This window comes from Procambarus clarkii, chromosome 63, assembly GCF_040958095.1.
Source record: "Procambarus clarkii isolate CNS0578487 chromosome 63, FALCON_Pclarkii_2.0, whole genome shotgun sequence".
In the NCBI taxonomy this organism is placed as follows: Eukaryota; Metazoa; Arthropoda; class Malacostraca; order Decapoda; family Cambaridae; genus Procambarus; species Procambarus clarkii.
Window position 1 is genome coordinate 7,354,341 of NC_091212.1, and position 16,330 is coordinate 7,370,670.

A 16,330-nucleotide genomic window follows, 5' to 3' on the forward strand; every position below is an offset into this window, starting at 1 on the left:
CTAGCGGCGAAAATCGTGCAGTTTTTGGCCGCTAGCAGCGAAAATCGCGCGGTTTTCGCCACTAGCGGCCAAAAACCTTTCGATTTTCGCAGCTGGCGGGCAAAAATCGCCCGATTTTCGCCGCTACCGGCCAAAAATCGCGCGATTTTCGCTGCTAGTGGCGAAAATCGCGCTGTTTTTGGCCGGTAGCGGCGAAATTTGTTCGATTTTTGGCCGGTAGCGGCGAAAATCGCGCGATTTTTGGCCGGTAGCGGCGAAATTTGCTCGATTTTTGGCCGCTAGCGGCGAAAATCGCGCGGTTTTTGGCCGGTAGCGGCGAAATTTGCTCGATTTTTGGCCGCCAGCTGCGAAAATCGCACAGTTTGATTTTTTATTCAGAATTCTGACTCTCTGCACCTATTTTCAGTTTCAAATTACGACGTTTCATACCGAAAATATGCCAATTACTGTAAACGGCGATGGGTCATATTTTGCCCAAACCTCCCTGCAGTTTTCAAAATGTCTGAAATGTCGGAAATTTGACTCCTGAGCGTGATTTTTTATCCGAATTCTGACTCTCTGCACCTATTTTCAGTTTAAAATTACGACTTTTCATACCGAAAATATGCCAATTACTGAAAACGGCGATGGGTCATTTTTTGCCCAAACCCCCTGCAGATTTTAAAATGTTTGAAATGTCGGAAATTTGACTCCTGAGCGTGATTTTTGAGCCGAATTCTGGCTCTCTGCACCTTTTTTCAGTTTCAAATTACGACGTTTCATACCGAAAATATGCCAATTACTGTAAACGGCGATGGGTCATATTTTGCCCAAACCCCCCTGCAGTTTTCAAAATGTCTGAAATGTCGGAAATTTGACTCCTGAGCGTGATTTTTTATCCAAATTCTGACTCTCTGCTCCTATTTTCAGTTTCAAATTACGACTTTTTATACCGAAAATATGCCAATTACTGAAAACGGCGATGGGTCATATTTTGTCCAAACCCCCCTGCAGTTTTCAAAATATCCCAAATTCGATACCTGAGCCATATTTTGGACCCAAATTCTGGCTCTCTGCACCTATTCGCAGTTTGAAATTCCGACTTTTTATATCAAAAATATGCCAATTGCTGAAAGCGGCGGTGGGTCACATTTTGCCCAAACCCCCCTGCATATTTCAAAATATCCCAAACATCCCAAATTCGATACCTGAGCCATATTTTGGACCCAAATTCTGGCTCTCTGCACCTATTCGCAGTTTGAAATTCCGACTTTTTATACCAAAAATATGTCAATTACTGAAAGCGGCGGTGGGTCACATTTTGCCCAAACCCCCCTGCAGTTTTCAAAATATCCCAAACATCCCAAATTCAATACCTGAACCATATTTTGGACCCAAATTCTGGCTCTCTGCACGTATTCGCAGTTTGAAATTCCGACTTTTTATACCAAAAATATGCCAATTACTGAAAGCGGCGGTGGGTCACATTTTGCCCAAACCCCCCTGCAGTTTTCAAAATATCAAAACATCCCAAATTCGATACCTGAGCCATATTTTGGACCTAAATTCTGGCTCTCTGCACCTATTCGCAGTTTAAAATTTCGAATTTTATACCAAAAATATGCCAATTACTGAAAGCGGTGGTGGGTCACAATTTGCCCAAACCCCCCTGTAGTTTTCAAAATATCCCAAACATCCTAAATTCGATACCTGAGCCATATTTTGGACCCAAATTCTGGCTCTCTGCACCTATTTGCAGTTTAAAATTTCGAATTTTATACCAAAAATCTGCCAATTACTGAAAGCAGTGGTGGGTCACATTTTGCCCAAACCCCCCTGCAGTTTTCAAAATATCCCATACATCCCAAATTCGATACCCGAGCCATATTTTGGACTGAAATTCTGGCTCTCTGCACCTATTCGCAGTTTGAAATTCCGTCTTTTTATACAAAAAATATGCCAATTACTGAAAGCGGCGGTGGGTCACATTTTGCCCAAAACCCCCTGCAGTTTTCAAAATATCCCAAACACCCCAAATTCGATACCTGAGCCATATTTTGGACCCAAATTCTGGCTCTCTGCACCTATTTGCAGTTTAAAATTTCGAATTTTATACCAAAAATCTGCCAATTACTGAAAGCAGTGGTGGGTCACATTTTGCCCAAACCCCCCTGCAGTTTTCAAAATATCCCAAACATCCCAAATTCGATACCTGAGCCATATTTTGGACCCAAATTCTGGCTCTCTCCACCTATTCGCAGTTTGAAATTCCGAATTTTTATTTAAAAACATGTATGTATACATACATATATATGCATTAAGCTTGAATGGTCCCCACACCAACATGCATCAGAAAACTCTTGACCCCGAAGGATTTGAACCCGGTCAGCCAGGGCCTCCATGCCCCTTGGCGTGTCCGGTACTATAACCATTCTGCCAACAGACTGTACAAAAGTACAGGGGTACCTCGGTTTACGAATTTAATCCGTTCCTGGAGACGGTTTGTCGTAACCCGAAAATTCATAAACCGATGCAAATTTCCCCATAAGAAATAATGGGAAATGAATTAATCTGTTCCTGACTCTCAAAAAATTAACTTCAAAATAAATTTTATACCCAATTCACCCAAATCTTTACTACAAGGGTATGTACAAGTTATTACTTACCTTTACTGATGACTCCTGTTGACATATGGAAGATGGTGAGGAGGGGGGGAGGAGAGGTGTTAAGTGTTTGGAAGGGGAGTCTCCTTCCATTATAACATCAGGCAGTGAGGACTTCTCAGGGGTGCACACACTGGCATGTTTGGCCAGCAAACCACTAGGACCTAGTTGTGGCTCACTGCTTGATTTTCTCACTAGAAAAAGGTGCCATTGAAGATTGTTTTTCCCTTCTTTGCAACACTTGTCTGTAGTGAGGCATCACATTGTCATTGAAAAGATTAATGCAACAGCCTACTACAGCTTTCTCTGGGCGAGTCATTTCAACAAAAGTTTGCATTTCTTCCCATGGCCTACACCACTTCCTGATTGTTGAGGGACATTCTCTTCTGCCTCTTCCTCCCCTGAAGAAATATCCTCAGCTGCCTCTTGTTGCTGCTCCTTTTGAAAGGTTTGGGAGTTCTTCGGTGGTCAGTTCTTCGCTGTGTTCCTCCACCAACTCCTCCACATCAGCACCATCCAATTCTAAGCCCATTTTCCAGCCCAGAGTAACAATTTCCCCAACAATAGGCACTTTATTTACAGGCTCAAACCCCCTCAAAGTCTAGTTCTGAAACACATTAAGGCCACAATTTCCTCCAGCCAGAGATAAGGGTTCTCCGAGTCATTTCTTGCCAGGGTTCGTCAACGAGTTTTAAAGCACTACAAATATTAAAATGTTTTTTCCAGAACTTTGAGGGTGAGGTTTGTGGCATCAGTCTCTTCAAAACATTTCCGGGAAAGTGCCCTTTCATAAAGTTTCTTAAAATTCACAATGATTTTCTGGTCCATAGGCTATTCAGCCTATGGACATAGAGGAGTGGTGTTAGGAGGAACTTTATTGTGACAAAATTAAATTTGTCCAACAATGCTTCTTCCAAGCCTGGAGGATGAGCAGGAGCATTGTCGAGGAGAAGCAGGGCCTTGAGTGGCAAACTTTTCTCCTGCAGATATTTGTGTATGGCAGGGCTTTTCTGCACATTATATTTTTTGAAAACCATTGGATTTTCAGAATGACATACAAGCAAGGGTTTAATTTTCAAATCGTCACTCACGTTTCCACACAGCAAAAGCGTAAACCTATCTTTCATAGGCTTGTGTTCGGGCAATGACTTCTCCTCCTGGGTAATGTATATCCTCTTAGGCAATCTTTTCCAGAATAGTCCTGTCTCATCACAATTAAACTCTTGTTACGGTAGGTATCCCTCACTCTCTACAAAATCTTTAAATTCGTCAATAAATTTTTCAGCCGCTGATTTGTCTGAGCTGGCAACCTCCCCATGCCTCACAACACTATGAATACCACTTCTTTATCTAAATTTCTCAAACCATCCCCTGCTTGCCTTAAACTCTTTTGTATCTGCACTTGTTCCAGGGGTTTTCTTTACAAGGTCTTTGTGCAATACCCTGGCTTTCTCACAAATGATGGCCTCTGAAATGCTATCACCTGCTAACTCCTTGTTGTGTATCCAAATTATTAACAACTTTGCAACATCCTCAAGTATTTGTGTTCTTTGTTTTGTGATTGATACACCTTTTGCCACTTTAGCACTCAAAATGTCCTTTTTCTTGGCAAGTACAGTGCATATCGTTGACATAGATTTGTTGTACTGCTTAGCTAGTTCAACAACACGAGTACCATTTTCATGTTTACGAATGATCTCTTGTTTTTCCCCTATGGTCATTCTTACATGTGATTTCTTGTCTTGAACCTTACCACTGGCTTTCTTGGGACCCATGGCAAGATATATAAAAACAACTTTTACGCTCAAATAGCCAAAAATCCGAAATAGAGTGTAAATCCTTGCAAAGAATTCAGGCAGGATAGTCACTTAGCAGGAGGCACTGGTAAACTGAGGCGCGATCCCCGTGCCACCACGTGCTAGGTCGGCCATACTCATATCAACAAACTCGTATCCCGAGGTAAAGTTTGTAACCCGATTCAAATTTTCCGAAGAAATTGGGCTTGTAACCCAATTCAAATTTGCCGAAGAAATCAGGCTCGTAACCCCAATAGTTCGTAAAGAGCGGCATTCGTAAAGAGGGGCATTCGTAAACCGAGGTACCATTGTATTGGAAAGTAACATTGACGCACAAATGTTACTCATGCAGCTCCAGCATGCTCAAGTGATTCTAACTAGCTGTATCAAACTACCACCGAGGGAGAGCAGAGGATGGACAAAAATAGAGGGTTACGATGATGAGGAGTAAGCAAGTACTGTAATTATTAGGAAAGTAAAATGAGTGTCGATTGATCTGATTTTCGGGATGTTCAATGTGCATGACGAAATGGGACAATGCAGTTTGGACAAAAGGAAGCACTACATTGTTCCATTAAGTAACCACACGTAAAGTGGGTGTGACCGATACACAACCTAACCCAGTTTCCCATCACATACAGTGGCAGGAGATGGCACAGCATCTCTGTGAATACCATCTGAGGGAGCCGGTCGGCCGAGCGGACAGCACGCTGGACTTGTGATCCTGTGGTCCCGGTGAGAAACAATGGGCAAAGTTTCTTTCACCCTATGCCCCTGTTACCTAGCAGTAAAATAGGTACCTAGGTGTTAGTCAGCTGTCACGGGCTGCTTCCTGGGGTCATAGGATATAGGTCATAGGCTGCTTCCTGGGGTCATAGGATATAGGTCATAGGCTGCTTCCTGGGATAGGCTTGGTCGAGGACTGGGCCGCGGGGACACTAAAGCCCCGAAATCATCTCAAGATAACCATCAGAGCTTACTGCTGTGGAGTGGCAAATCCAAAGGGCAATTCAACATGGGATTTCTGGGCATGGAAGTAAGGAGGGACATGAGAACCGAGCTCATTTGCAACCAACACAGGATCAGAGGCATCAATTCAAAGGAAACTTACCTAAGCATTACTGTTCTGCCACTAGAGTTGAATCCAAGACCATTTGATTAATAATAGACTGCACTAAACAAAAATATTCTTTTTAACATGTTTTGCACATTTCAGCAATTTTATAAATCTATCTTTTCCATTAAAATCTTTAAACACTTCTGTTAGTTTTAGTTGTAAATTTGGTTGTTTCTCCAACCATGCAGGAATAAGGTGGCAGTGACAAGGATCTACCTGAAACAAAAAATGCAATAATTAGAATTATTAAAATGTTTTATTTTTTTCATTATAGAATAACTATACCACATTTGCACGATTGTAAGTCTCATATTTTTATGATAAAACAATTTAAAAATATAGGGCGGGGTTTAAAATATATAGGTCGGGAAAAATTCATCGCATGGGCATTAACCTCACCCGTCACTAGTTATATCTTCCCAAGTGGTCACCACCATCATCATTACTTTCTCTATGTAAATCAGCATCACCAAGAGCATCAATCACACTGCACATACATGATGCAAAGTTATGAAAGCTATTTTTTTGTTTTGGCATGAATAAACTCTTCCAGATTTGTCAACTAGTTTAAACTTAGGCAAAGCAGATGAACAATTTGCACCTCCTCAGCAGGGATCTTTTTTAAACTATCCCTGCTGAATCTTTCTGAAGATACTAGACCAGTCCAGAATGACTACCAGAAAGCACATTTAAACAAAACCCAAGTCTCTTCCAAATACTCAATGACAACACGAGAATCACCAATCAGCTGCTACACCTGACTACCACCAGATGGCATTCAGGTGGTCACATTTGGTAGATGTTAGATGGGGGTGTGATTGGGTACAATTTCTGTTGGTGTTGGCTACAGGTAACTCTTCGAGAGCACTGTGTTCTGATTCACTTTTTTTCTCCTCTCTCTCTCTTCCTCAACCCGTGCTATGGTACTTTGTTCCAAGGCTATCTCAATTGCTTTGCATAGTGAAAATCGGCAGCAAATTTTCATACTTGCATGCTGTCTACCTTCCACAGATTCTCCATCCACAGTATAAGTATGTGGCACTGGTTTGACTATGGGGAGCTGGTCGGCCGAGCAGACAGCACACTGGACTTGTGATCCTGTGGTCCTGGGTTCGATCCCAGGCGCCGGCGAGAAACAATGGACAGAGTTCCTTTCACCCTATGCCCCTGTTACCTAGCAGTAAAATAGGTACCTGGGTGTTAGTCAGCTGTCACGGGCTGCTTCCTGGGGGTGGAGGCCTGGTCGAGGACCGGGCAGCGGGGACACTAAAACCCCGAAATCATCTCAAGATAACCTCAAGATAACTATCCTCCTGATGATTTTCACTATGGGCAGGGGATTGTGGCCATGGATGTCTGGTTCTCCTGTCAGCCCTTTCTGGCTCCATGCTATAGCACAGTACCAGAAACCTGTTGCCACCAGTTTATTTAAAATTTAAGAAACAGAACAGTTAAATTGTTTTAGATCAACCAGTTATAATTTCTTCCTACAGTGAATAACCAATCAGTACAGGGTAAAATAATGACTAATAATAAGATTAAACAAATTATAATCAATGAAGCATGAAATTAAAAAATATGGATTTCCTTCAAGGAGACTTTCTAGGAATGAGAGAGGAATTGCAGAACACCTCCTGGAGGAGTATCGATGTATCGTGGGGAAAACTTCCTGGAGCAGGTATCAATCCACAAAGAACAACATAGATTATGAGATACTATATACAGAAGAGCCATAAATTCTGAACCCAGGAAATCTGAGTACCCAAAAGAAATTATGAAAGAAAACTTGCTCAAAACAAAGGAATATCCAAAGTCTTAATATGCCTATACAAGAAGTAAGACCAAAACAAAAGCCTCGGTAGGACCCCCCAAAAGATGAGACCAAAGTTATAATTGACAATAAAACGGCAGTCAATAATGAATACCTAACATCAGTTTTCACACAAGTGTGTTTAGAAACCATTCCCACACCCATACACATGTTTGACACAGGTGAAGAGAATGAATTAAGGGATATCCCCATATCATGCAATATAATCAGGAAGAGCATTGACAAACTGAAAGATTCAAAAGCCCCAAGTGTGGACAGAATTCAATCCAAAGTCATTAAGGAACTACCAGCTGAAATATGTCTACAATTGAATCTTCTTTAAAAAAAATATCTCTGGACTCAGTTCCCCTAGACTGGAAATATACAAATGCTACCCCCTATTTTCAAAAAAGACAGAAAGAACTTGGCTGAAAACTACTGTCCGATCAGTTTGACCTCACATATCTGCAAGCTCATGGAGAGAATCCTGAGAGGGTATATCATTCACCATCTCGCCGTGAACAATTTAATCAAATCAATGAAACATGTTAAAAATGAATCGTCCTTTGCAAACCTGCTCACATTCTTGGAAATGGTAATCAGCTATTCAGATAAATGTCTACTGTACCAGCAAAAATAGTATGCATATACACTAAAGCTTTTGATAAATTACCACATGAAAGACTGGCAAAGATATTATAAGCATGTGGAATAAAAGGTAGAATACTAGACTGGATCAATGGTTAAAACAAAGAAAGAAAAGGGGTTGTCCTAAACGAAAATGAATCTGACTGAAGAAATGTGGCGACTGGGGTACAGTAAGGGTCTATTTTGGTGCCAACCCTTTTTTGTCATATACTGTACAGTACATCAATGAAATTTGCAGATGATACTAAAATTTATAATAAGTGGGAAGTGACAATGATACTGAGGCCTTACAAAGCGATCTACTGAACTCCACAAATGGTCCGAAGATTGGCAAATTCTTTTAAATATAAGGAAATGGAAGACCTTGTGTGTGGGTCATAACAATGCACAAATCCAAATCAACATTAGCTAGCAGCAGATTAATTTAGTGAAGAAAAGGATCTTGGAATCAGACTCCATCAATCACTGAAACTTTCACAAGTGGGAGCGGCAGTAAAAAAAAAGTAAACCTAATCAAACAAAATTTTGATTTCAAGGAAAAGAAGGTACATGATGGAGATTTATTACACCTACACCTGGATTATTTTATCAAAGCATGGAGACTTCACCTTCATAAAGACATAACTGCTTTGAAGAAAGTTCAATGCCAAGCAATTAAAATAATTCCTGAACTAAATCGACTCTCATGCCAGGAACGGTTGAGGGCCAGAGGGCTAATAACACTGCAAAGCAGACATGACAGGGCTGACCTCACTGAAATGTTTATAATACAGTACTGAACAATTTGGAGGATGTTGATACATACCACTACTTCAAAAGGTCAGATGTAACATGAGCAAGGAGCAATGGTTTCAAGCTTAATAAGCCACAATGCAGGACAGAAAACAGGAGATGCTTTTTCACTCGACTATAAACAAATGGAAGCCTGCCAAAGCAGTAAATGCCAAAATGCTGCTCAATTTCAAAATCCAGCTGTACAGAATCATCAGAACAAATGGGGGGAAAACCTTCAACAAGCAGGTAGCTCCTGTCCTTGTCAAGGCCACTAGGGAGATAGTGGCCCTCATGTAAATTCAGGTAAATTAGTCATACATGATGACAAAGAAAACCATTACTTGGTACAAAGACACAAAACCACTTCTGGCAAAGAGAAATACAGAACAGACCCAGTGAAGAATATAAGTGCCAAAGACACAATTACAGAATCCTGTATAAACATCAGAGGCTAAAATGATGTTCAAATTTATGCATGCATGACCAATAAATACTTGACAAAAGATACTGTTGGAACATATTGGGGATTCTTCCCTAGAAAACAACCAAGTGGGTTCAACTCAGAAATAAGGATTTGAGAACATATAAATAGCTTCTTTCCAAGCAAAGTACTCTGTCCCTCCTGTTCCCTTTCAGCCCAACCACTTGGACTGAGCAGTAGAGTGATGGTCTTGCTTCAAGCAGGTTGGTGTTCAAACCCCGGCCGTCCAAGTGGTTGGGCACCATTCCTTACCCCCCCCCCCAAGTCCCATCCCAAATCCTTATTCTTACCCCTTCCAAGAGCTATCTAGTCATGATGGCTTGGCACTTTCTCCTGATAGTTCCCTTCCATTTTGTTTGGCTTACCATATGCTTATGGGGTTGGAGTTGGAGTGAAGACAAGTTGGCAATTTCCCCAGTGCTTGTTTACAGTACTGTAGTGGTGCCAACACCTAGTGGCATGTTTAGGTAGCACTCATACAGCAAGTTAGCATTTGGCTGAGTAATAATTGGGAGTCTATTTGAAGACGAGTATTGCCCAGAGAAAATTATTTTAGTGTAGATGATTAAACCTTATGGATATTGTTATAGGCTGGACAGAGAAATGTTTATCGTCTCCCTTGCTCCATTACTTGCACAGTGGGAACACTTTCAAATAAAGATGAGAGATATGCAAAGGAGAAGGTAACATCACCTGGCAGGTACTTTCCCATGTTCTTGTGAGTGTGACACCAGCCTGTTCTCCCAAGTGTTCCCAACATCATTAAATTGTTGTACTAAATTGTCAAAACCTAACCTACCTGAGGACCAAAGAACAGAAAACGGGACATCATGCCAATCTTGCGAGCTGCTACCATTTTGAGTACATCTGTTTTTGGCCTTAGGAAAATTATGTCAAAATGTGATGTACTATTCAGAAGAAATGGTTGGTGATTGCATGAGAAAATGATCTTCAAATTTATGCATGCATGACCAATAAATACTTGACAAAAGATACTGTTGGAACATATTGGGGATATAAGTAGCATGTTAGCCTAAAGCCTTACTTTTATATGATTATATACTCCCCCATATACAGTATATATACAAGTCCCCATGGTGTAGTGGTAAGACACTCGCCTAGTGTTTTGCGAGCGTTTTTGGCTGGGGAGGATTTATTGGGCACCAATCCTTAACTGTAGCCTCTTGTTTACCCAACAGTAAAATGGGTACCTGGTTGTTAAACGATTTGGCGGATCGTATTCCGGGAATATTAGGATTAAGGACCTGTCTGAAATGCTATGCGTGCTAGTGGTTATACAAGAGTGTAAGAACTCTCGTATACTTAAAAAAAAAATAAAAAAATAAAAAAATAAAAAATTAATAAAAAAATAATAAAAAATATACTATGTTAGGTACCGTTCACAAAGTAAAAAAAAAGTAATAGATACAGTGCAGACCCTTGTTTAATTAACTACAGCCAATTCTGTGGAGTTTTTTCATTAATCTATAAATCAAGCATTAACATTTGGTATGCTTTGGTATATAACAATATACCTGTTTGCCTTGGGATAAAATACTGTACAATGTTGTATTAATTTTGAACTTTTTTTCACAATGCTCCTGTAAAATTATTTATATAAGGTACACATGTGATGTATTTAACTAATTTACAGGCTGATTTTTTTCATGTCTCACCAATGCCTTATCCAAATTGTGTTCAGTTTGTTACGTAGATGATGATGTCATGTAGAACATAACAGAACATGTTTGCGTGTGTGTTTGCACCACACGCAAACATGTTCTACATGTTCCCTGTTGTGTAATGGTAGCACACACATCATGTAGTGGTGGTACACACACATGATGGTACACATACGATGCACTGTACCAGCTATTTTATCTAGGTTTGAGCCATAACCAAGGAGGATTACTGGGTGCCAATCCTTGACTTTTCACCCAGAAAAAATTGGGGACCTGGATGTAAATTGACTGGCAGGTTGTGTTCCTTGCAAAACTAGTAGCGTAAGGCTTAACATGAGCTATGGGAAGGAAAAGCCGTATGCCCAGTAAAAACAAACAAAATGCATGTGCACACACACTCACCCCCTCACAAATACACATTGTGTAGTTGCCTGACAGTTGAGGGGCGGGACCAAAGAGCCGCCACTCAACCCCCGCAAGCACAACCAGGTGAGTGCAATTAGATGAGCACAACCATTTATCAAGAAGATTTTGGTTACTCTAAAAGTATGATATAATATTTACGCACCTCAAGGATCACAGAATGTCCATCAGGAAGGAGATACCGACTGTGAATTAGAATTGCCTTAATCACATCTAGGCCCTCCTTTCCTCCATCAAGGGCTCGCATGTCTTCATACCTAGAGAAATAACTCTGATATTAAAGAATATTGAAAATGGCAATGAAACTCATAACTAAAAGATTATATATATACAGTATATATATATACACAGTATGTTATAATTTGTTATCTTTTATTCCTAGCCACATGCTAGGAACATACATGAGTATATTCAACTATTCATGTTGAAAAGTTTATTGAAATAAAGCTTCAGAATTTTAAGGTTACTTACACCATGATTTCTGGTTGGACATTCAGGAGATCTTTCCTGAGAACGTATGGTGGATTAGATATAATAAGACTAAAGTTGTCTTGAGGTAAACTTGGCATCTTCTCTCGTGTTACTTTTCCTTTGACTAGCAGTAATCGATCACTAACTTTGTTATTAGCTGCATTGAGTTGGGTTAATTCTATGGCATGTTTACTGTGATCCAATGCCACACACTGAAGCTGCAAAGATAAAGTTTCATATTATAATGGTATAACTAAAGTGGAACAGGAATTTCCTTAAGTACTTTCGTATTTAATAATACATCTTCAGAAGGGTGAAGATGTATTATTAAATACGAAAGTACTTAAGGAAATTCCTGTTTCAGTTCTTCCTCCAATTCCTGTCACAATTCAAGGGTGTTGATACGCGTACAGGCTGACCTAGCACGTGGTGGTACGGCGATCACCCCTCGGTTTACCAGTGCCTCGCACCCAGTGACTATCCCACCTCAATTCTTCACCAGGATTTTCAGTTTTGTTGGATTTTTGGTCATTTGACCATAAAAGTTGTTATTATATACCTCACCATGGGTCCCAAGAAAGCCAGTGGTAAGGATCAAGGCAAGAAAGCGCATGTGAGGATGACAATAGAGGAAAAACAAGAGATCATTTGGAAGCATGAAAATGGTACACATTGTTGAACTTTGTAGGCAGTACAACAAAGCCACGTCAACGATATGCATTATACTTAGCAAGAAAAAGGACATTATGAGTGCTAAAGTGGCAAAAGGTGTAAGAACAATCACGAAACAAAGACCACAAATACTTGAAGTGGAAAAGTTGTTATTAATTTGGATACGCAACAAGGAGTTAGCTGGTGATAGTGTTTCAGAGGCCATCATTTGTGAGAAAGCCAGGGTATTGCACGAAGGCCTTGTAAAGAAAACCCCTGGAACGAGTGCAGATACGATAGACTTTAGGGCAAGCAGGGGATGGGTTGAAAAATTTAGAAAAAGAAGTGGTATCCATAGTGTTGTGAGGCATGAGGAGGCAGCCAGCTCAGACAAACCAGTAGCTGAAAGATTTATTGAATTTAAAGAGCTTGCAGAGGCTGAGGGATACCTACTGCAACAAGTTTTTAATTGTGATAAAACAGGACTGTTCTGGAAAAGAACAGTCCTGTTTTCATTTCTAACGTCAAGAAACTGTACACTAAAGCACTATTCCAAAAGTTCTTTGAAGTGATTTCTGATACCCAGTTAACTCTGTGAATTCTGGAAAAACCACTTCAACATCCTACATTGTCTAAGCCTCAGAGACAAAGCCTGAAGGAAGCCTCTTACAAGACCATGAACTCTGCCTGGAGGAAACTGTGGCCAGATACTCTAACAGAAAGGGACTTTGAAGGCTTTGACACTGTCGTGGAGGATATTGTGTGTTTGGACAGGTCATTGGGCTTAGAGGTTAGTGCTGATGATGTGGAGGAGTTAGTGGAGAAGCAGAGAGTAGAGCTCACCACAGGAGGAGTTAGTGGAGGAGCAGAGCTCACCACTGGAGGAGTTAATGGAGGAGCAGAGCTCACCACTGGAGGAGTTAGTGGAGGAGCAGAGCTCACCACTGGAGGAGTTAGTGGAGGAGCAGAGAGTAAAGCTCACCACTGGAGGAGTTAGTGGAGGAGTAGAGCTCACCACTGGAGGAGTTAATGGAGGAGCAGAGCTCACCACTGGAGGAGTTAGTGGAGGAGCAGAGAGTAAAGCTCACCACTGGAGGAGCTAGTGGAGGAGCAGAGAGTAGAGCTCACCACTGGAGGAGTTGGTGGAGGAGTAGAGCTCACCACTGGAGGAGTTAATGGAGCACAGAGCAGAGCTCACCACTGGAGGAGCAGAGAGCACAGCTCACCAGGGAAGAACTGCAGGACCTTCACAGGGAGCAGCAACACATGGCAACCAAGGAGTTCTCTTCAGAGGATAAGGGTTGGGAGGATGTCCCTAGTTATCTAATAAAAGAAATGTGTGCAAAATGGAAGGGGGAGGGACTGCAAAGATTTCTTGAATAATATCACCCAGACAAAGTTGTGACAAACCGTGTTATAAACCTGTTGAATGACAATGCTATGTCTCACTTTAGAAACATTTTAAAGCACAAGCAAAAGCAATCATCCTTGGAAAAGTTACTTTTAAGAAAAGTATCAACAAACCACAAATTTTGAATAGGAAACAGACAATATATCCATGCATCAGATACAGCACAGACATTTTGTATAATATAGAGAAAAGCCATGGAGACAAGTGACACCCCACACACCCTAAAACCTGTGGATAGTCTCAACTCAATACAGCAACTTAATGATATAGTAATTCCTCAAATTTCCAGATGATAAAATTATGATTTATTAACTTACATTATGGATGCAGTTAAGTAGGGATATACAAATAGCTCCAGAGCCACAGCCAATCTCTAATATTCGAGGCATTTTCATTCCTTGTAAACATTCCAAAGCCAATTCAACCAACTGTTCTGTCTCGGGACGAGGAATGAATACGGGTGGTCGCATCTTGAGGGTTACCGAATGGAAGTCCCATTCACCTAATATGTATTGTAATGGCATCCTGTAATGTCAAAAATAAGCAATTTTTATAGATTTTTAGTATTAATGTATAGCACATGTCTATAAGCACAGACTTAATATACACTAGTAAACAATACACAATTGATAGACAAGTGCAGTGGACATGTGTCTACCAATCAGCCGACTTGGGATGCCACCGAATTTATATGGAGAAAAATGGAAATGAAGCCAGTCACCCACACTCAACAAAACCATGACTCATTTAATTAGGTACATTTCCCTCAAAAATATTATGAAAAGATGATTGTTTGGATGATTGATTAGGCAGTTGACTTTCCATTTCCATTTTCCATATTATTTTTAAATATCCAGCCCAGTCAAATGTGAACTAATGAATTAACTTATGGCCACCACGATAGTCATATTCATTTCAATAATATGTCTCCCTACCTGCTATCCTATGATGCCCCTGAGAGAGCCACGGGCAGTTCAAGCATAATACTGTAGCAGCAAAATTAAAGTTGGATAATTTAACACTGTACTGTCCAAAAACTTTCAGCCATGTCTTTATCTTCATGTGCATGGTGTAAGCTCTTTATTAACTACAGGTCGTGCAACTAACCAGTGTGTGGCTGTTTCTGGGAAGACTCCCGCAAGAACTCCCAGAGCCAAGTACTGGTCAAGCCAAGCCTTATCAAGATGCACTATGCTTCTGAAACTCATTCTTGCCTTCCAGGCTCCAGGATCAGAATCTGGCTTTCTCTATGAAGCAAGAGCAGCTTGAGGACCAGATGTCAACTCCAAACCAAGAAAAAAACAGAAAGCATAAGTATAACAAGCAATTGCTTGATGCTAATGAAGTACCCTTTGGGAACAAAGCAGACATTAGTTGACAAGGTATGAATGACCTAATCACGATGTGCTTGGCCACCACCAGGGGACAACCCATATCCACTGTGGTCCCAATCACCCCATCTCCTCACCCCCACAAGCTGCCCAAATCAAATCCCATCACTAATGAGGAGGAAGGGAATAGGACAGAGTAATTGAGGGCCCCACCAGAAGAGGGCATTTCATTATATTCAATGCTTCATTTTTGCAAAACCCCCCCCTCAGTAACTCCTAGAATTAGTTCCCATTGGCACCTTAGTAAAGGAGACTTGGAGTTCTGAAAACAAAAGCAGTAAACAGCAATATGTTGTCAGGATTTACCCATGGGGTAAGACTGCAGAAGAGGGGCCCAGTCAGAGGGGGCATCAAATGCCAAGTGCAACACAAGTGTAGCAAGGCTGAGGGGGGTAGGGGACCCAGGCAGAATAAAAGTAAACAACAAGGCAGGAAATGCCAGAAAAAGCCCCAAGCCCAAACAGCAGCCAAACAGTGAGGAAACTATATTAAACTTTCATTTCCATACTATTATGTTTTTCCTCTATCTCTTTTCTCTCCTCCGGTGTTGCCTATTAGGTAACACTTCTAAAATAACATACCTGGTTCCCAGATGTTCGGCCCCAAGGGTGTCCAGACTAGCACCTTGTGGTGTCAGGTAGGTGCCAGGCATCCCAAAGTTCAGTGGCTCATGTCTCAGGAATTGCTGAGCTTTAAGAATTGATATTATGACATACAGTAGCAGGGTATGTACCAATACAATAGCAGTATTTTTATTCATCTTGTGTGTCCAGAGATTAGAAACTGGACACCCATGTTCAGGAGTCATGAACCCAGAACATGAGTCACAGTAATGTAATGTAAAGCAAATGAATAAGGTGAATGAGGTGTGAACTCCTTCCTTGGGAAACACTGAGCATTCAGGCCCGATATTAACAAGCAAGGTAACATGGTGGAGTTTGGCATGAATCAGTGGCATTTGAAATGGACTTGAAGATACAAAACTTGGTGTAAGCATCCAGAAACCAAACATAAGGTCAATTTTGGTACCATT

At 40.9% G+C, this 16,330-nt stretch overlaps 1 protein-coding gene across 2 annotated transcripts in view; it reads right to left on the bottom strand.

The window, feature by feature from the left end:
* Positions 1 to 87: 87 nt before the first annotated feature.
* The window catches only part of HemK1 (HemK methyltransferase 1), a 23,889-nt gene continuing 7,646 nt past the window's right edge, over positions 88 to 16,330 (bottom strand). The window contains exons 4-7 of one of the 2 annotated variants that reach the window (XM_045760780.2): positions 14,224 to 14,431; positions 11,845 to 12,062; positions 11,519 to 11,630; positions 88 to 5,771 (exon numbers count right to left, since the gene is read on the bottom strand). In XM_045760780.2, coding sequence (XP_045616736.1) covers positions 5,613 to 5,771; positions 11,519 to 11,630; positions 11,845 to 12,062; positions 14,224 to 14,431 — 697 coding nt within the window. In that variant the 3' untranslated portion in view covers positions 88 to 5,612. The remainder of the gene's footprint in view (positions 5,772 to 11,518; positions 11,631 to 11,844; positions 12,063 to 14,223; positions 14,432 to 16,330) is intronic. The other variant, XM_045760778.2, reaches the window with a different exon arrangement.